Here is a 22,619-nt window from a genome sequence, read left to right on the forward strand (position 1 = left end):
TGTTTTGCAATGTGCAATTTTTGTTGCTGTATTACAAAAAGGCTGTCTCGTCCTGATCATGTTCCATCCCTACATTGTTGAGACATCCATCAGCATCACAACCACATGCAGGTGTGCAAGGCTGTCCATTCTTAAGGCAAGTGCAGGCATGTGTATGGCACTTGGTTCTACAACCACAAGTTATCAGCTCCAAGCAACTACTTGGAACAGGAGGTTCCTGAGTCACACAACCACCAAGTGTTGGTCTACAACCTTCCAACCACCTGTCTCCTCAGGGATTTCACTAATGGCAGGGTCAGACTATAGGCTACAATGTTTTTGTCGCTCACAATTGTCGTTTACGATCTACCATGTCACACTATACGATTTTAGAACCATGAAAACCTCTCCGCGTCTTGGTCGGGAGAGTGGCCACATACACCGAAAGCATCGGTCGCGTCATTACGACTCCCGTCAAATTTCTGACAAGCCAGTCTTTTGGTCGGGCTGTTTTAGAACGTTGTGAACGACAAATCGCAAGTCGTGAAGCATGTCACATTATAAGATTCCCTCCGCGTTTGATGTCGTGCCCGATCATTTGAAATCGGATACGACGCTGTAAACTTGTCGGTCACCACGACAAATGGCCAAAATCGGGCTGATATCGTGTAATCTGACCAGGCCATAACATCTACCTTGTCAGATTGCAGCCATACCTTTGCCTGGTGATTTGCAGATGCAAGATGCAATGACAATGCATCACTTGTTGGAGGTAACATTTCCATTGCCTTTTTGCCTTTCTGAAACAAGTCATGTCTAGCCCTGTCAATACCCAAAGATGTGCATGGTGCTTTGTACAGATGGCACAAAAACTCCTCAACGTCACCTTGAGGCCCATCCCAACCAACACCATGTAACCGTTCTGGGTGTTGCAAATACACAGTCCAACATGACTTCTTCCCATGTCCAGCAAATGAGGAGACAGTATCGCAACCAGTTAGGGCATGGAAGCCGAGTACATTATCCACAACTACCCGAGGTAGTTCTCATTGATAAGGTGGACTGGGTAGCACTCATACTCCTTGGAGGTCCCAGTCATCATCCACACCTTGCAGGCTTGGTCCCTAGTGAAGTGAAGAGGCAGACGGAGGAGATCTGTATCACGGTACTTCACAATGATGTTCTCGTACCCAGCATTAATTACTTCCAGCATATGTAGGATGATGCGTGTGTCAGCCTCCTCATGGTTTGCCTGTAGACCATGAATAATTCCACGTGGAAAGTGTGCAATACAGTCTCTACTCTCGGTTTTTATTTCCTAATGATGTCATTATTTCTTGTCATCCGCAAAACTGAAGATTGTTTTATGTAGAGAGCAGTTCAAGAGCAGTTTCACACATCATTAGCAATCTTTTGTTGAGTGTGCGTCTGCAACAGTGAGCCTACTCCTTTTCGGCTTTCGGAAACAGCAGCATCATTTTCGCCGGGGACCGGGTAGCATACATGTCTCCACCACTTTTTATGACGAACCTTTTTTGTCCCCACCACTTTTTAAATGTTTATCAATTCATCAAAAAAGTTGGTGCCCACCAGTGATGCGCGGGTACGTGTCTGAACGGCCCGCCCCGCCCCGCCGTTTACAACTAACTCGACCGCAACTCGGACCGCAAAAAAATTATTATTGAAATGGCCTGTACCCGACCCGCTTATTGTAAAAATTAGTCTAACTTAGTCGTAGCGTCATTGAGCTACGCAAAACTGGGATCTCACATGCATGTAAAACAATATAGCCTAGGCCTAATTATCTATGATTGCTCAGAATTTGGGAAACATGCATTTAGTCTACCTTTTTTTGTTTCGTGTCAGCATTCATCCAAAAATTAGGCTATTTGACTCAACATTGAACATAGTTAGCTTAAGGATTTTCCTATAGGCCTACAAATTCTGTTTCAGCCGTTCCTCACATGAATGCGTTGAGCCTCCCAAGCATGAAATGCAGGCATAGAATATTACAGTATTGCTATTAAGAAACTCTTTATTAACGTCTTCATCAATGGACCAAAACAAAAATCAAAACCAAAACTCATAGAGCCCGATTGAGTGCGTCATTGCTCAGCGATTATAAATTGCAGCGAGATGAAACCTTTATTGCACGAAAGAGCAGACGTACGGCTTTCCAACGAGCCACTTTATATTGCGCAAGGACGCACATTGCATGCTCATACCAATTGTAGGCTATATGCCTTGATGGCATTAAATTAAGAAATATTTCCTGATTGGGGAAACTTTTAATTTATTTTTCTTTCAGTCCATGGTTCCACCATTCGATCTTGCTGCAAATTATCAGACTTGAGAAGCACGCATCGCATCGGCAAGTTGCAGATCATAGACAAAGAAAGCATAGGCCTATGCTCTGAGAACAGAACACAACTGAATGTCAAGTGTAGAAAAAGAAGACTAGCCTATATGCATACATGTTATATGCAAATCTAACAACTGAGATGCATCCCCTAATCATTATAGGTCAAAAAGACAAGTAGAACACACAAACAACCATAGGATTCATGAGGTCATATCCTTTTGAAATAAATTAAGTCACCGTTAATGCTACGGGGCAAACGTGTTTCTTAGCGTCTTGAAACTTTCTTCTGTGAACTGAAAGTCCGATCAAATTTCATTCAAAGGCAGTCCATAATTCAAATGAAATTGTTTTCTAACAAAAAAGTGAGATTAGGGGTTGGATCAACGGTGAAGAGAGCCAGGTCCGGACTGCGAATAGGTGAGAAAAGAGGACCAAGGGGAAGGTGTATCCTGAGTGTTATGTGGGTTGAGTGTAGGGCTTTGACTCCGAACTTCGTTATTCGAATATAATTCGAATTTTTGAAAAATATATGATATTCGAACGAATTTTAGGCAGCTCTTAATATTCGAACCTGTTATGAGCACTAATTTTTGGTACATGTGTTTGCATGCAAACTTTGTTTTCAGATTCAGCGGCTTTCTCACATCTGGTAAAGTCGTGAATCATGAGCTCATTAGCAAGGCTATTAGGCTTACTCATCTGGGCTCCTGTAGGTGATGTTAGCGAGTGGTTTGACTAGCCTATTCAGTTTCCCCACGTGTGTGTAAGTTTCAAGGTAAGCTAGTAACTTCCTCATTGGGACAGGCCCTTTTAAGTCTTGGAGTTGGAAGACATTGGTATTGAGATGGTCAATCAACTTGAATGCAAGAGTTTTAATCTGTGCAGCATGCTAATCATGCTAACCGGATAATTTAGCTTGTTGTCTTCTATGCGTCATTGCTTTCACGATTGTGAAGGTTTAGGATGCATGTCGAGGGACGGGTGTCCATTGAGCGCGCACGAGGGAGGACGAGAGAAAGCGGGCCATGGAGAATGAGTTTAGGCTACTTAGGCTATACTGTTTGGTAAAGTTGTAGGCTATGCATAGTGCCTCCACCTGAACATGTCGGTGCAATCAAGCTTCCAGGGATCTTGTTTTCATGGAGACAGACGCGGTCTGCACGGAGTGCAGTGGAGGGGCTGTGAACGTGTGTGTGTGTGTGTGTGTGTGTGTGTGTGTGTATGTTTGTGAGAGAGAGAGAGAGAGAGAGACACAGACGCATGAGTGACAGAGAGACGGAGGGAGAGCAGGAAAAGGAAATTCAGCTTAATGAATGCTGCGTGTTTTTCCAATAGCATAAAAATAATGGTCAAAATATTATTAACAAATATTCGAATACATTCGAAGTTTGATATTAATAACCAAACGAACTTCGAATATGATTTTTGGCCAAAAGTCAAAGCCCTAGTTGAGTGTAGATGGATCATCTAATGATATATAGTCGGTTAGTAAATTTTTCCAGTGTGCAATATTAACCTTTTTCCTAGACTTCCAGTTCGTAAGGATTGTTTTTTTGGCGATGGTTAGTGCTACCAGTAGAAACTTATTCTTTGTGGTGCTTAGACTGATTACGGATGTATCTCCTAATATGCACAGGGATGAGGTTGCTGGGATGTGACAGCCCAGGATGAGTGCTTCTGTGACATGGAACCAAAACTGATAGATTGGGGTGCACAGCCAAACAGCGTGAATGTATGTGTCGGGTGTGTTAAGCATGCAGTGAGAACATGTGTCGGAGCCAAAACCCATTTTTGATAATTTCTGTGCAGTATAGTGGAATCTGTGAAGTACCTTGTATTGTATTAGTTGTAGATTGGAATTATTAGTCATGAGGAAGATGTTTTTGCAGATTTGGGTCCAGAAGCCGGCATCGGGAGTTATGTATAATAATATAAATATTCTATAATAATAGAATATTTAGGCAAGATGTTTGTAGTGCTTCGGAAAATGGGACATTTTATATTTAATCAAAACCGTTCAGTTCGTAATTCATTCTCCCTCCTTCGCATTCGGTTTGGAAAGAAACAGCATAAGAGAGCATAAACCATAGTTTCTCCAGTAGGTCTATCTTATTTTACAAATTTGACAACAGCCAGCTTACATTTCAAATAAACATAGCCTAGAGGTTTGTTGTGCGTCGGAAAATGGGACATTTTATTTTTTAATTGTTTCCCGCATTTAGAATCAAGAATAACATTTGTGAAGCATTTTGTTTTGTTGCCAGCATAAAAACAAGCGTACCATCGGCCTATCCACACATTTGAAATAAAATGTATGAATTGACCCAAAAACGAGAACACAGTTGTGCTTAGGACATAGGCTTATGCTTTTAGTGGTTAGGCCTACCTCATGAAAACATTAGTGACAGCTAAACAAACCTAAACGAAACAGCCAGATGCCTCTTCATAAAATAGGCTAACAGAAGACACCTTCATAAACAATAACAAGTTTTGTCGTGAGACTAGGCTATTAAAAGCAGAAAAGATGTTCAGCTTGCTTCGGGATTGAATTCAATTTGGGACTGTTTGGCTAGTGGTAAATGCCGACATTCCTAACCCTGCTCACAAGTGCCACCTGGTGGTTGTTTGGGACATTGCAGCTTCACTTGGGAAAAATAAATAAAATACACGTGATTCACGTGTGATTCTCATGAGAATCTCACGTGAAAGCGGCCAATATCAACCAATGCCCACTGTATGTCTAAGGCAGGCAACATGAGGGAGGAAGTGCACCAAAGTCAATAATGAACGAATCCGAGAAACTCCTCAAAATCATACCTTCCGATATCTCCTCGCTATCAAAGTCCGGCAGTGACGGAGTTAGCCGCATCAGACATTTTACACAATGCCCCAACTCTTTGGGGAAAAGGATTATGCTACCTGATAGTGAAAACAATGTGTTTTTTTCTGACTGATCAAGGTTGGGTCCCTGTGGAGAAAAGCAATAAGCAGTATTGCTGGCACTCCTCCGTGATTGATTATGAGACTGGAGAAGCACTTCTTCTCAGGCCCCTCAGAGAAGGTGAAGAAATGCTGGAAATCACATGTGCTCCACTATCAGAACTGCAAGAACAAACTCTGGAACTCATTGGGACCAATGTCAATGGAAATCCATATGGTAATATTGAATCTCAACATCTTTCAAATGAAATACCTGACTATGTTTATTATGTTTAATAATTGTGTGAAAATTGGGCTAAGGAAAAGAAAGACTGGGGCTATACCGGGTTCGCAACTCAAAGTCTATTTACTTCACCTCTTTGAAGCTAACATATTACAATTGTACCTTTGTGTTAAAACTGTCCCAAAATATACACTACAAAATAAAAAAATACAGAAACAGTAATGCATCTCCTTGAAGTAAGTATATAAGAAAGATGTATGTTGCATGTTTTGAGCAACCAGAAAAAAGTAGGCCTACACAAACATTTTACAACTGTTTCCCGTCTATTTACATATTTACTTGCATCTTTTTGACGTGTATGCAGGTATATCAGTAGTGCTCTTTCACTCTTTTTTACATTTTCACGTCTTTTCTTTTATTATCTGAAGGATTGGGAAGCAAGAAACGCCCAATTCATTTCTTGGTGCCTCATGGAATCCTGAATATTAGAGATCCCCCTCCTGTGAGTTACAAGGAGCTGTATACCTGGTTTTCAGAGTGTGACCAAGGTCAAGTGGAAGGGATTGTGTGGCATTGCAATGATGGGGCACTTTTTAAGGTAATTCTGTCCATATCTCTTTCTCCTGAACATGTACAAACATAACCCCTCCTCCATCCCTGTGAAAATGTCTCGTCCTTCAGCCCAGTCTCTCTTGGATCATGCACATAGCACAGCACTGTAATGGTCTGCAAGAATGGTGGTATATCATACATACAAATAATAATAGTAATAACAACTAGAGAATGTAATTCCAGGGAAATTACGAGTGCATGAAAATGCAAAAATGTATAGATACAGTAGATAATGTAGATATAGTTACTAAGGTGTAGCTAGGGTAAACATGGTGGTTGCATAGTTTAAAGAAAGCTGATAGTGTGAAGGTAGACAGTTTAAAGCTTAAACATTACAGTTCTAACTGAACTAATGATTTCTAGCAGTTATGTTAAAAATGCTAACAATGCTAACTATGCTACCAATGCTTACCAGGTTGATAACCTAACTTAGCTAATAATTTCTAACAGTTATGCTAAAAATGCTAACTATGTTAACTATGCTAACCAGGTTGATTAGCTAACTTGGCTAATCATTTCTAGCAGTAATGTTAAAAATGCTAACCATGCTAACTAGCTAACTTGCTAGTGAGGACTTTTATTTTGAAACATGTGTTGATAGGGTATCTATAGTGGCCACTATCAGGAATAAAGAAGTTACTGTAGTAAAATCATGTTGGTTGCTATTGAAACGGTCATAAACGCTTAATTTTAATGGTTGCTATGTTGGTTGCTAGGTACATGGAGTTTTCATGTCAGTTGACTGGAGGCATAGTTGATGATAACTGACAGCTGGAATGGTTGAACAGTTAAATAGTTGAGTAGTTTCAATGGTTAAATGATTTAATAGTGTATTATTGCATTGAGGACTTTTATTTTGAAAAAGTTGTGGACAGAGGAAACAGTTTAACAGGATATGAAGTCTTCAGAAAGATTATATGCTTAAGAGTCATTGCACGAGAAAACCAGGCAGAACAAGCAGGAGGTGGGAAGAAGGGGGTCGGCCAAATCGGCTCATACTTTGTATATGTGATAAGTATGTGGAACTATGAACAGCCATATACTTAAAACCCTCCAGCTCTTTTTTGTTATGGAGTTCTGGGACCCCTCTCAGAGACCCTCAAAAATCCAACAATTCATGGCTGAAAATGACTGAAATTGCCATTTCTACCCTGATTATCCTGATAAAGATATGAACACGAGCTTTATGTTTCCATAGAGCTTAGGTAGAATAGTTTTAAAGACCAAAAGGTGCACTAGGGGGTTATCTGCACCACTGAAAGCAGAATTTTCATCCCTCTAAAATTGGTCATTTTTAGGAGGCATTATCTCACATTCGCAGTGGCTTTGGTGGATGGTTTTACTGTTGCTGGACAGAGGAACATCTTCTGATTCAAAAACAATGGTCGTCTAATTGGGCCACACATAATGTGCGCCGTGCCAGGAGGGTCTTTCCGGTATTTTTTCGGATTTTGGAGTATAATAAACCAGGTAATAATATCTCACTATAGGGTAATTTATGGTCAATTTTTGTGTCACTGTATGACAGATTGTTAAAGAAAGCTTTAATTAACTAGAAAATCACTCAAAGAGTGCAGACCTCTGCATGCATTGATGCTCTTGGTTGTCATACATTTGAAACTAGACTATTCAGATCGTCACCGAGTGGCCATACCATGCCATTACATCGCAAACATCTGGCATTAAATCTGTTTGTGATGTAATGCCATGGTATGGCCATGTGATGGCGATCTGAATTTGGTTTATCATAGGCCAAAACACGACAAATTCTGCTTAAGACCCTCCTGGCACGGCACACATTATGTGTGGCCCAATTAGACGACAATTGTTTTTGAATCAGTAGATGTTCCTTTCTCCAGCAACAGTAAAACCATCCACCAAAGCCACTGCGAATACGAGATAATGCTTCTTAAAAATGACCGAAATTTAGAGGGGGGGACATTCTGCTTTCAGTGGTGTAGATAACCCCTCGGTGCACCTTTTGGTCTTTAAAACTATGCTACCTAGGCTCTATGGAAATATAAAGCTTATGTTCATATCTTTATCAGGATAATCAGGGTAGAAATGGCAATTTCAGTCATTTTCAGCCATGAATTGTTGGATTTTTGAGGGTCTCTGAGACGGGTCCCAGAACTCCATAACAAAAAAACAGCTGGAGGGTTTTAAGTATATGGCTGTTCATAGTTCCACATACTTATCACATATACAAAGTATGAGCCGATTTGGCCGACCCCCTTCTTCCCACCTCTGCCTGGTTTTCTCATGCAATGACTCTTAAAGCCTGAGAGAAACTGACAGTTGGTGCCCTGGTGGCTGACCAGCTGGGGTAACATTCTAATTGCTGCCGTGATGTCATAATGAGCAATGTTAAGTCTATGGGGGAAATTGTAATAGTTTTTAACTAATAGTTTAAAAAGTATAAAAGTTACAAAGTTGAAAAATACAAAGCTAACATCGCGTAAGTAAGACCTACGCGACATAGTTTGAATGGAGTTTCTACGTTAAGCGGTTGAAGCTGAATTGCGTGCGTTAGAAGAAGAACTAGAAAAGCAATTCCAAGGAATTACCAGTGCACGAAAATGCTAAAATATATAGATAGATTATGTAGATATGGTTATTAAGGTGTAGCTAGGGTAAACATGGTGGTTGCATAGTTTAAAGAGAGTTGATAGTGTGAAGGTAGACAGTTTAAAGCTTACACATTCCAGTTCTAACTTAACTAATGATTTCTAACAGGTATGTTAAAATGTTAACTGTTAACAATGCTAACTAGGTTGATTAGCTAATTTAACTGATGATATAGATAGATTATGTAGATATGGTTATTAAGGTGTAGCTAGGGTAAACATGGTGGTTGCATAGTTTAAAGAGAGTTGATAGTGTGAAGGTAGACAGTTTAAAGCTTACACATTCCAGTTCTAACTTAACTAATGATTTCTAACAGGTATGTTAAAATGTTAACTGTTAACAATGCTAACCAGGTTGATTAGCTAATTTAACTGATGATTTCTAACAGTTATGTTAAAAATGCTAACTATGCTAACAATGTTAACTATGCTAACAATGCTTACCATGTTGATTAGCTAACTTAGCATTTTTAGCATAACTGCTAGAAATGATTAGCTAACTATGCTAACTATGCTTACCAGGTTGATTAGCTAACTTAGCTAATGATGTCTAGCAACTATGCTAAAAATGCTAACTATGCTAACTAGCTAACTTGCTAGTGAGGACTTTTATTTTGAAACATTTCTTGTTAGGTTATCCATGGTGGCCACTATCAGGAAACAAGAAGTTATTATAGTATAATCATTTTGGTTGCCATGGAAACAGTCATAAACGCTTAATTTAAATGGTTGCTATGTTGGTTGCCTGGTACATGGAGGTTTCATGTAGTTGGCCGAAGGCATAGTTGATGATAACTATTTTACTGTTCAACCAATCCAACTGTCAGTTGAGTAGTTACAATGGTTAAATGATTTGATAGTCTATTATTGCAGCGAGGACTTTTATTTAGAAACAGTTGTGGACAGAGGAAACAATTTAACTGGCTTCGAGAGCCAGATTGTATGCTTATAGCCTGAGACAGAAGGTGCCTCTCATGAAGCGTTTACGCGTCCCCTCCCGCTCCTCGGGCCTCGATCCTCACTGATCTACATAAAGAATGATGGAGCGGCAACAATGGGATAGTCTAGCCCTTCTTCTATCTTTCTTTATGTAGATCATTGAGGCCCGAGGACCGAGGGAGGACATATAAACGCTGCTTGAGAGGCACCTACAGTAAATACTTGTATGTAGATAGTCTAATTAATGTTGATAGACAGAATGTTTAATGGATGTTGATAGGCAGATTGTTTAATAGATATTGATTGACAGTTTAATGGGTGGATGAGTGAATGGTCTTAAGAAGATGAATGGATAGAAGGTTGGATGGAATGTGCCTTATATTCTTGTTAAGAGAGACACTGATACAGCTCTCTGAGAGTAGTTGATACAGGTGTAATCAATTTAACTGGCTAGTCTTAAGAGAGCCAGAGTGTATGCTTAAAGCCTGAGACTGAGTAAATAATTTAAAAGTTGAATTTAGATAGTCTAATTAATGTTGATAGACAGAGAGTTTAATGGATGTTGATAGACAGTTTAATGGGTGGATGAGTGAATGGTCTGAAGAAGATGAATGGATAGAAAGTTGGATGGAATGTGCCTTATATTCTTGTAGAATGGAGAGACACAGCTCTCTACTGAGAGTAGTGGATACAGATACAGGTGTAATCAATTTAACTGGCTAGTCTTAAGAGAGCCAGAGTGTATGCTTAAAGCCTGAGACAGAGTAGATTAAAAGTTGAATGTAGATTGTCTAATTGATGTTGATAGGCAGACTGTTTAGAATGGGTGAATGAGTGAATGGTTTGAAGAAGATGAATGGATAGAAAGTTGGATGGAATTAGGAAGACTTATGTTGATACAGTTGTGCGCAGAGGATACAGGGGAACAGAAAATGTAGTCTCAAGAGAGCCAGTGTATGTTTAAAGCCTGAGAGAGAGAGAGAGCTGCTGCACCTGGACTGGCCACCTGGCGTAACATTCTAATTGCTGCCGTGATGTCATAATGAGCAATGTTAAGTCTATGGGGGAAATTGTTAATAGTTTTTATTTAATAGTTCAAAAAGTATAAAAGTTACAAAGTTGAAAAATAAAAAGAACACATAGAATAAGCAAGACCTACGCAACAACGTTTGAATGACGTTTCTACTTTAAACGGTTGAAGCTGAATTGCGAGCGTTAGAAGAAGAAGTTTAACTAGAAATGCAATTCCAAGGAATTACCAGTGCATGAAAATGCAAAAATGTATCGATAGATAATGTAGATATGGCTACTAAGGTGTAGCTAGGGTAAAGATGGTGATTGCATAGTTTAAAGCAGGGGTTCTTAACCTTTCTGACCTCGAGGCCCATTTTTAAATTACAAAGTGGCCCGGGGCCCATTAAATATTACCAGCCCCCCCCCCCCCATATAGAATTATTTAAATTTAAATTATAATAATGACAAAGTAATTTTTTGTTGTAGAAAATAAATTCGTTAAGAAATACGGTTAATATGAGGATGTATAATTCATTTATAAATGGTGCACTGTCACTTTAAGACTCTTGCCGGCTCCATTCAGTGGCTGCAGTGCCCTCTCACAGTAGATTGCTCAGGAGTGGAATTACTAGCCTGGCACGCCCTCCCAGTGACGTAATCAGGCTATGGAACTACTGTTGTCTTCGCGTTTTTCGTTTCTCATAAAAAGGAGATATCAGTTATCAACAATGACAAGCCAGCTGGCGCTCTGTCTCCTTTTCATGCGCGCTCAAACGCTTTCCCAATTAGCTACGTTATGAGTAACGTTATGAGTAACATAATTAGATTTGCTGCAATAGAGATTTCAAATCTATGTATCAAACATCTCTATGTAACATGCTGTTTTGATATTGACATTGTAAATGTAAACGTTCTTTATGAAGAGTGTAAAGCAGTTTGCAGTAATGTCAACCACAACGTCGTTGCTAAAAAAAAAAAAAAAATAGCGAATAGCCAATGATAACCTAAGTGCGTGGCGGATCTATGATAAACTGCATGCTCGGCGGGCCGCAGTTGGTTTGGACACCCCTGAAGGCAGTCTTGCGGCCCACAGATGCAAAACTGAAAGTTTGTTGCGGCCCTCGGTGGGGTGCTGGCGGCCCAGGTTTGGGCCGCGGCCCTATGGTTAAGAATCACTGGTTTAAAGAAAGTTGATAGTGTGAAGGTAGACAGTTTAAAGCTGAAACATTCCAGTTCTAACTTAACTAATGATTTCTATTCATGTTAAAATGTTAACTATGCTAACAGTGCTAACCAGGTTGATTAGCTGACTTAGCTAATGATTACGAGCAGTTATGCTAACTATGCTAGCAATGCTAACTATGGTAATGATGCTAACTTTACTAACAATGCTAACTAGGTTGATTAGCTAACCTAGCTGATGATTTCTAGCAGAAATGTTAAAAATGCACTACATTTTCATGCACTGTAATAATAATAAGAAGAAGACTTTGGAAGAACAGTAGAGTGCATTTGCATGCACTCTAATTATAGCAAATGTAGCAGATGTGTATCGGTTCAGGCCAGTTGAATGGACAGGAATGATGTACACACACACACAGGGATGGGGTATCTGCAATATCTGTTTACTGGACAGAGAATGGAGCAGTTTCATATTAGAATGCGCACACGCACAGCGGATCCTCTCCAATCCCCGTTTACAGCATCCATTAGGCAACTCATATAAGTAATTATGAATAACAAGTTATACATATGATGATGGGTATAAATGACAATAATACAATACAAAACAGGAAACAATTCACAAGCTCATATACAACAGGCCTACAGATAGGCCTTCATCTTGGGCTTAGGCTGGCTTTGCACAGGCCATACTATGAGTCATATAAATAAATGATGTAATATATATAATAATACACAGTGACATAGGGTACACAATATAGATGACAGAACCCACTTTATCTTAAAAAACAACCGTTAAGTCACTTTGTACCTGGACAGAGAATGGAGCAGTTTCATATTAGAATGCGCACACGCACAGCGGATCCTCTCCAATCCCCTACACACAGTAACGGCAAATTCCAGTGAACGCTAATGAAATGTCTAACCGTAAGAACTATTTCAACCAATTTCAAAGCTATATATATCACTCATAACAGATACAATATGATCATGTATACAACAGGAGGTAATGACATCGTTTTTACTTGTTGTGGACTAAAGATACCCTTATATACAATCATTGTTTACATTACGGTAGAGGAAGACACTATAAATGCTAAAGTTATTGATTTCTCTTACACGTTCGCTAAAACAGGGTTACAAGTGATTAAATTATACTTATAAAAGATTGTGACATTGTTTTCTGTTCAAGAACAATACTTTTAATTGTTTTAATAATTAATGTAATTAATGTAATTTTCTATCGGGAGAAAATGATAGCGGCTTACCGTTTACAGCATCCATTAGGCAACTGAGGAATGCTGTAAACATGGGTTGCTTAGCAACATCGCGCGCAATTAAAGGAACAGTGTATAGGAATTTCTATGTATATAAGATTTTATGAAATTCATCACCAAAAAAATAAAGAAAATAATATATAAAATATTTCACTGCTACACAAAGATAAAGAAATAAGTATTGTGGCGCCCCCTGGAGGTTGCCCTGATGACCGGTACGAATGTTTCGTTACGTGTCCGCCCGTACACCAGTCATCAGGGGTTGAATCTAAAAGGCCAGGGACCCACTGTCAAGTGAAGTTATGCTCTTACCTATTTGATGTCAATAACCTAAGGGCGTATTCACACCAGGAAGGTCCGTTAGTTCACTTATTTGGTCCGGACCATTTTTTTTTATTTTTTTTATTTTTTAGTGCGGTTCGCTTTCACACCGTGATTAATTGCAACCGGACCAGAATTTATAAACAAAAGCACATGTGCTAAGGTCGTTCAACCATTGGCTGGTAAACGTGTAGGTGGGGTGAAGAATAGGAAGCCAAAGTCAAAGTTGGTCCACGTAAATACTATGTTTGCGTACTGTACTCGTTATTAGCAATATAGTTTATACAGTTACAGCTTTGCAGAAGTGCTTGAGTGTCAAGACCGTTTGATGCAAGTTTAACAATATCATGCTCGTAATTTTGCAACGACGAAGACGTGCAACAAAACAGCTGAGAAGAGCTCTCATGTGTGTCCAACATGCTAACAGCAGGCCTACGGAAGACGGAACGGGTAGGAGATGCAAAATCAAATTATTGTTGGCAAAAAAAAGCGTTAGCCCACTGCTGCTTACAGCTGTTGTGCGTCACGGAGCTATCCTACATTTCCCATAATGCGCAAAAACTACGGGAGCTCGTCAAATCCAAAAAAGGTAGATTTCTGTAACTGGGTCGGATCGAGGTCGGTCTGCTTTCACACCATAAACGAACCGCACCAGGGTTCGATAGGAACCGCTCCGAGACCACCTCCTCAGCTGGGTCTCGGTCCGCTTGTTTGGTCCGCACTAGAGTTCGAGTGATTGTATTCACACCAGTCAAAAAGGTCCGAACCAAGCAAGAAACGAACTTGAGTTCGTTTTAATCGAACTAAACAAGGCAGGTGTGAATACCCCCTAAGACTTCTATACAGATGAACACCAGACTATCTCTAGGAAGGTGATCAAGTCTTCCAAGAGAATATCTAGGCCTTTTTAGTATTAGAAGTCATAAAACGAGCGAAAATGAAAAACGAAACCGAAACTTAAGATGAAATCGCCAATCCTGCATAGTTTCTCTTTAAGCAAATTTGGTGGGCTTGTGTGTTATTGCTACTGCTAGTCAGAGACAGAGCTCTGGCCTAGGGTGTGGCTTAGGGACTCTATAGCGCCACCTAGTGCGTTTCCTATTGTGGTTGACATATACATTCACGAAATTGAACAAATTTAGGTAGGCTTGTGTCTTATTGCTGCCGCCAGTCAGAGACAGAGGTCTGGCCTAGGGTGTGGCTTAGGGACTCTATAGAGCCACCTAGCGTGTTGTCTGTTGTGGTTGACACAAACATTCATGAAAATGAACCACTTTTGATGGGCATGTGTGTTGCTCATGCACATGCCCACCAACACGCAGATGTTGCTTTGTTAGATTCAGAAACGTCTCAGGTCCGCACCGCAGGTGCTCGGGCCCGCCATCGCCGCTTGCGGCTATATTTCATCAATTGTAATTGGTTTCACTAAATGTTATACTTAGACATTGCTGGATTTCCAATTCTAAAGTTTTCTTTAGGATGTTGATTGTGTAGTTAATTGTGTGCAAAATACCAACCATTATCTCTGACTGTATTTCACTTTCTTTGTTCCATGCAGCTTCATCGCCATCATGTGAACCTAACATGGCCTAATGGCAAAACCTTTCTAAATGCCAGACCTGTTGTAATCCATGTTGATTGGCACAACGATCACCTGGAAGATTCCCACCAGAGTCTATTCAGTGCTTTTTCAAACTTAAACGGACAACATTTCAGCTGTGTTGAAGATATAATGTTTGAAATGTAAATAATTCAACTGGATAGAAATTAAGCTTTAAGATCTCTTGTTTACTTCAGATTTTGAGAAACTCAATTGAGTGAATTATATAACTTGTGATTGTACAGGACCCAACCTATTAAACTTGCTTAAGGTTTTCCTTTTGTTTTCTATTACAGTTGATAGTCTAAGAATGTGTAATTTAAATTGAGATCTTGTACATTTCAGTACAGTTACAGTACATATGAACACATGATATATTTTGGTTTATGTTGCCAAAGTAGTGTGCCAATACATCTTTTGCCACTCCATGTTTATATGAGGATTTATGGTTGGAAGGAGCAGTGCAGAGATGTTAGAAAATGACCAATTATGTTCAGAAATAAAGGTTTAATTAAATACTATGACTTCTTATCCTTGTTAATTGTGTTATGCATCATGGTGATGTAAAATGTATTAAGTGTCAAATTATGGTCTGGCAACAAGCCACATATGAAAAGTTTCCAGGGTGTTTAAACATTAATTCAGACTTTGTAATGGTTAAGGTCATGGTGCTTAGTGTCACGGGGTAGCGTTCACACCAGGGCAAACAGGGGGGAACTAAAACAACACACAGGGCTTCCATAGGGACGGGTTTTAGGGTGGAACATAACAATAACACACGGAACATACCATCGCCCTACCATCGCCTGCTGTGGTTCCCTGCCCGAATCTTTGGCCCACGCATCCTAGCGACCCATCACTTTCCGAAATAACTAATGGATTACTAATGGACAATTTATCCCCTACACTGGACTATTTGAACTTTCATTGTCATTGTAACTTTCAAATTACAAATGACCTTACTGTAACTGACCCCAGGCAGATGGGTTGGGCCCTTGAGTCGTGGATCTGTCTGAGGTTTCTTCCTATATGTATCTCCAATTCTAGGGAGTTTTTCCTTGCCCCTGTTACTCATGGGCTCTCTTTGAATGTTTAACACTCTGTAAAGCGCCATGAGACATGTGTAATGTTTTGGCGCTCTATAAGCGAAATTAAATTGAAATTGAAATTGGAACATAACAACCCAGCTAACAATTTCTGGTTAGGAGGATGTTTTTAGAACGTTTTTTTCTTGGTTAAGGGAACGTTGCCTGAAAGTTGCGAAAGTTGCCCTATGGTTCCCCAGGAAAGTTTTCCTGACGAAAATACGTTTTTTTCTGGTTATTTATTTTGGTTAGCAGAACGTTCTCCTACCCTTTAGGGAACGTTATAATATTTGGTTGCATTAACGTTCCCCTAACCTCCCAGCAACAAAGTGTGAAGGGGAAAAAAATATGTGGATTTATCTTGACATCCAGACATGGCTCCGCTGTACACTCGCCGTCTGCGACGATAGACCATCTGTGATCTGGGAGAGCGAAAGTCTCTGATGATAAAGGCAATGACAATTCACTACACGTACATTTTTCACTTTTCTTTAGCTGCTTGCTGAACTGCGACGAATACGGCTCATTAGTTTACGTGTGTGTCAGCGAAATATTTAAATGCGGTTAGGTCTAATACCTTCTTGTCTACGGTGTCTTTTTTCCTATAATAAACGATTAGTCAGATCAAAACATCAGCAGAGCAGGCGCTAGCCTAACACATTGTTTCAAAATTCAAAACTGGCTGCTTTTATTGCATCGTATTCCATTAAAAGTCCTCGGTTCAGAATTATGATGGATTTTGGTTTCATTTGTTTTAAATTGGGACTGGGAATTGTGGGATAGGCTGAGTGAACAACACAGTAAACATAGGCTATAACCTGTGGGGTGTCCTACGAAGCAAGTTAGACAAATCTAGGTTATCTAGACATATCGAGGCTGCACAAAGCCTCAACTCGGGTATTAAGTTAAGTGATCCTACGACAGCAGGTATGTGAGAAATTTGTCAAACTAGGCTTTCAGCTCAGATCTGTGCGCGTTCTCGTGGTTGGGGTGATTTTGACCAATCGGGAAACGTGGAGACGCACAAGACAGCCTAGGTTTAAAAACGATTACTTCCGCATTTATGAGCGGTAGCGAAATCTAGGGTGGTCTTTTTTAGTGTCTAACCTATAACATCAAAAAGTCGATGGTCATCAGATATTGTATGGCATGCATGTCCACAGTAGTGACATATTTGCACGCACAACATACTTAAAAGCGCCTTCGAGATTCAAAATGTTTGCAGAGGCGGGGCCGAACCTGTTCAAAGTATGACAGATTAGCACACGTGAGATAACTTCGTTGTTCAAGATAATGGATTGGTTAGAATTGGTCAGAGGGCGGTGATATTTCACGATTTGAGCTATAACTAAGCACATAATTAACCCGCTCCCGAGCAGGTTTGGTTGCGAGCATAAGATACCATGGTGATACAGCGACGCTAAAACAAATCCACTTTCGTATGACAGCATACCCTGGTTTTGAGCGCAACATACCTCGCTAAGGCACTAATCAAGCTTCGTAGGACACCCCACTGGACTACGTGTTAATATAAAACAATTCTCCCCCGGGAACATTGTGCTGTTTAAGATGCAGTCTCAACGTTTGAGAAAGAATTCGTTGGAGTCCTCATCATCATTCTCATAACAAATACAGCTTTAAAAACATGAATGCATTTCAGGTGCCACTCTAATCGATAATGGATTAATCCAACACTATTCGTCAGATTTGCAGTTAGCATGAAATGTGTGCCTGCCTGGGACTATGGCTAGCTAGCTCTTCCACCTGGGGCCTATTTCACAAAACCAGAGTAAGTAGATCCAAGATAAGTGACGACACACGCAGTTGACCAAGCCTGGGGGGTATTCCATCAACCTCGCTAAACAAGGCGGCGCTCAACAGAAATAGCCTGGCTTGAACTAGTGTAGACTTCCACTTGAAGCTAAAGCCGTTCCATTAACTCAAGTTAGCTGCATCTTGCCCTCGTTTATTCAAACGAGGCTAAAATCAGCTCGTGCACGAGGTAGAAAAGTAGACCAAAACCATAGATTGACGAAAAGAGGATGCATGTCGTAAAATTAAGGCAAACTAGAAGATTTCAGTTCGATTTACAAGCGCCATCTACAGGATTTTCATCGGAAGTAATCAAATTGAACACGAGAGAAAAAAATAGATAGGCCTACAGTAGTTGCCTAAAAAGGAGAATAACGAAATCGTAGGCCTACTGTAAATCGCTAAACAGTATAATTATGATGGTTTGAATTGGGACTTTGATTGTCTTCACTCTGAACAAAACGAGTGAATAGCAGGCTATTTAAACTCAAAACAACTTTGGCATAGGCTATTCAACAATAAAGATAACCTACGTTTGTAAATTAAAAGGGTTCACTCTGAAATATTTTTTCGGTGGTCATAAAATAAATTGGTAGCCTTTATTGTCCTGGGAGTATTGGGAGAAAACCTAGCCTATTGTCTCCCAAGCATATAGTTCTGCCAAAGTGTTTGTGAAATATAATTAGCCTATCTGAAATGCAATATTGGCTTTCAATATGTCATTTCATATTTAATTTCTGTAATACAGTTGGTTTGATATCCGAACTACATGCATAATTAATTAGACTATGAAGCGGTTTTAATTATTAGCCTTTACAGAATTAGGCTATAGGCTGGCTTGCCTTGCATCGTATAGCACACTGACAGCCTGCCTATGTCACTGAAGCTACTGTATATGACCCTTAATAATGATGCCTTTCATTAAAGAGTATAACTAAACATGGCAATATTAATATGTTAACATAGTCTATGTAAATTCATCGCATGGGAACCGAACCCCAGAACACGCAAAACATGCCCAGATTGTTCTCCTGTCACGCTGCGCATGACACCACGAAAGAAGTACTTTGGGTAGAGCCGCAAGATCCCTTGGACCACACACAGATCAAGTTCAAACAATGTAAGTTGCATAATTTTCAGAAATTAATTTAAACTAGCGGATAGGTAGCCTTAATCAATGCTTGCAACACTGTCGGAAAAAAGTTTCTCCTTCTATTTTTTAAGTTGTAGGCTACAGGTGACGAAAGCACAGGTTGACGGAACCAACGGTTTGGGACTCGTTTTCCGACAGGTGTTTTTTATTTGCAACACAGATTAATTCAGCTCGGCAGTTAGCCTGCCACCGACCAGGTTAGTTCAGAAGCATATGTTACCCCAGCAACTCAGCTGAGATTCCTGTTAGCGAGAGTAATGGAACCGAGCTCTCTCTAAAATTAGCGAGGCTTATCAAAGTTAGCCGCGATTTACGGTTAGCTCGCTTGATGGAATACCCCCCTGGTCAAAGTAAACATGCAAAACACGTTTCACTAATGCTGAGCGCAGATGAGTTGAGGCGGCTAGTGGGGTGTCCTACGAAGCTCGATTAGTGGCTTAGCGAGGTATGTTGCGCTCAAAACCAGGGTATGCTGTCATACGAAAGTGGATTTGTTTTAGCGTCGCTGTATCACCATGGTATCTTATGCTCGCAACCAAACCAGGGGGGTATTTCACAAAACCAAGATAGGGGATTTAGACAGGCTTACTGGGTTATCCTGGATGAACATAGCCTTGACTTGGTTTCACAGAAGAGATCACATATAAGTTACCATGGGAATTTATACTTGGAAGCTAGCCTGCTCCCGACCAGGCTAACAGCCAAGCTAAGTTAATTCTAATTGGTTCTGCATTCAAATCAGACCTCCATGCGATTTTTTCAAAGAGCTGTATTCCATTTATATATTATTTGCTACTTGCATTTACTCGCAAAACACAGCAGAATGTCTGCCTAATACCATATGGATGTTATTTAAATTATGGTGGCCTTATAATTAATAACATACTCGTTGTTTGCTTATTTTTTGACGGACGTTTGATGAATAGCCTAGTAGTTTATTGGAAGTGGAGGGGACATTTTTCAAAGGTGTTTTCAACTAATTCGACAAATTAAGATATATATAGTCATACTGTGTGCATCTTTGCGGTGGCAAAGCGCTTTCTTAATGACGTTGCGTGCCGAGACAAGGAAGCTGTCACACGTGGGTGCATACGTACATTTGCATTCACTTGTGGGGTATACTACGAATCTCGTTGAATATAACCAGGCTTTCTTTGGATAACCTGGATTGCTAAAAACGAAAGTCGCAATCAGAGTTGAGTGGTACTACGAAACTCACTCAAGGATGAATTTGTCCAACTAGGCTTTCAGCTCAGATCTGTGCGCGTTCTCGTGGTTGGGGTGACTTTGACCAATCGGGAAACGCGGAGACGCACAAGACAGCCTAGGTTAACCAACGATTACTTCCGCATTTGTGAGCGGCAGAGAAATCTAGGGTGGTCTTTTTTAGTGTCTAACCCATAACATCAAAAAATCGATGGTCATCAAATATTGCAAGGTATGCACATCCATAGTAGTGACATATTTGCACGCGCAACCTAGTTAAAAGCGCCTTCGAGTTTCAAAATGTTTGCAGAGGCGGGGCTGAACTTGTTCTAAGTATGACAGATTAGCACACGTGAGATAACTTCGTCTTTCAAGATAATGGATTGGTTAGAATTGACCAGAGGGCGGTAGTTTTTCACGATTTGAGCTATAACCTAGCACATAACCTGCTCCCGACCAGGTTTGGTTGCGAGCATAAGATACCATGGTGATACAGCGACGCTAAAACAAATCCACTTTCGAATGACAGCATACCCTGGCTTTGAGCGCAACATACCTCGCTAACCCACTAATCGAGATTCGTAGTATACCCCATTGGTCTGCTACACCTACTCCCGCTATGTAACAGAAATAATCATGATTCCCATCCAAAAAAGTACAACTTTACCTCGTTGTTAGTCTATATCAGGGGTCTCAAACTCGCGGCCCGCGGGCCAATTGCGGCCCGCGAGATGATATTTTGCGGCCCCCGGCCTGAAGTCGAAGCTTAATGTTAGTGCGGCCCGCGCATGCATCTGGGCATTTTATATTTTGTAACAATCGTGGGCTGGGCTCTATGGCTGCACTACCATAGCTCAGGCTCGTGACAACAACACGAATTAGCAATTGTTTACTTGCAACATGTTCCAGCCCGCAACTTTCTGTCAAAATAATAGGCTAATGCCTAAGTCGCCCCTTGAGGGTATTTTTTATGCGATAAACCTATGGGTTAACCTATGCGGCCCCCCAACCAGTTGATGTTGGTTACAGTGGCCCCCAGCTCATTTGAGTTTGAGACCCCTGGTCTATATCAAAAGCGGTTGTTCACTTTGTGTGCAAGACGCTATTTTTCGCGTCTTTTTTACTCCAACCGTCAGTTATTTGGGGGAGAAACGAGAACGCGCACACATACCGAATAACTTACACCTGGCTTGACCTATGGGGTGTCCTACGAAGCAAGTTAGACAAATCTAGGTTATCTAGACATATCGAGGCTGCACAAAGCCTCAACTCGGGTATTAAGTTAAGTGATCCTACGACAGCAGGTATGTGATAAATTTGTCAAACTAGGCTTTCAGCTCAGATCTGTGCGCGTTCTCGTGGTTGGGGTGATTTTGACCAATCGGGAAACGTGGAGACGCACAAGACAGCCTAGGTTTAAAAACGATTACTTCCGCATTTATGAGCGGTAGCGAAATCTAGGGTGGTCTTTTTAAGTGTCTAACCTATAACATCAAAAAGTCGATGGCCATCAGATATTGTATGGCATGCATGTCCATAGTAGTGACATATTTGCACGCACAACATAGTTAAAAGCGCCTTCGAGATTCAAAATGTTTGCAGAGGCGGGGCTGGACCTGTTCAAAGTAGACAGATTAGCACACGTGAGATAACTTCGTTTTTCAAGATAATGGATTGGTTAGAATTGGTCAGAGGGCGGTGATATTTCACGATTTGAGCTATAACTAAGCACATAACCCGCTCCCGACCAGGGGCCTATTGCACAAAACTAGGATAAGGGATTAACCCGGGATATCTTGGTTATCCTGGCTCAATTTATCCGTGATCCAGTTGCACAAAAGCGGGATAGGGGGCAGCAGGATATGTTATGGTATAAGTTATGGCGATTTATTCTGTGGAGCTAGCCTGCTCCTGACCAGGCTAACATCCAAGATAAGTTGATTCTAATGGTAATTACATTATCTGATTGGTTCAGCTAGCTGTCATTCAAATGAGACCTCCACGTGATTTTTTTTAAAGAGCTGTAGATTCCATAATATATTATTTGCTACATGCATTTACTCGCAAAACACAGCAGAATGTCTGCCTAACACCATATGGATGTCATTTAAATTATGGTGGCCTTATAATTAATAACAGCCTACTCGTTGTTCGCTTCTTTTTTGACAGATGTTTGATGAATAGGCTGCTGTAGTAGTTGATTGGAAGTGGAGGGGACATTCGAAGGTGTTTTCAACTAATTCGGCTTTTAAGACAAATTAAGATACTTTGTGCATCTTTGCGGTGG

At 40.5% G+C, this 22,619-nt stretch overlaps 1 protein-coding gene across 1 annotated transcript in view; it reads left to right on the forward strand.

Moving 5' to 3' along the window:
• The window catches only part of rlig1 (RNA 5'-phosphate and 3'-OH ligase 1), a 100,321-nt gene extending 84,727 nt beyond the window's left edge, over positions 1 to 15,594 (forward strand). The window contains exons 6-8 of the mRNA XM_062548265.1: positions 5,301 to 5,498; positions 5,933 to 6,102; positions 15,035 to 15,594. Coding sequence (XP_062404249.1) covers positions 5,301 to 5,498; positions 5,933 to 6,102; positions 15,035 to 15,223 — 557 coding nt within the window. The 3' untranslated portion in view covers positions 15,224 to 15,594. The remainder of the gene's footprint in view (positions 1 to 5,300; positions 5,499 to 5,932; positions 6,103 to 15,034) is intronic.
• Positions 15,595 to 22,619: the final 7,025 nt, after the last annotated feature.

This window comes from Sardina pilchardus, chromosome 10, assembly GCF_963854185.1.
Source record: "Sardina pilchardus chromosome 10, fSarPil1.1, whole genome shotgun sequence".
Taxonomy (NCBI): Eukaryota; Metazoa; Chordata; class Actinopteri; order Clupeiformes; family Clupeidae; genus Sardina; species Sardina pilchardus.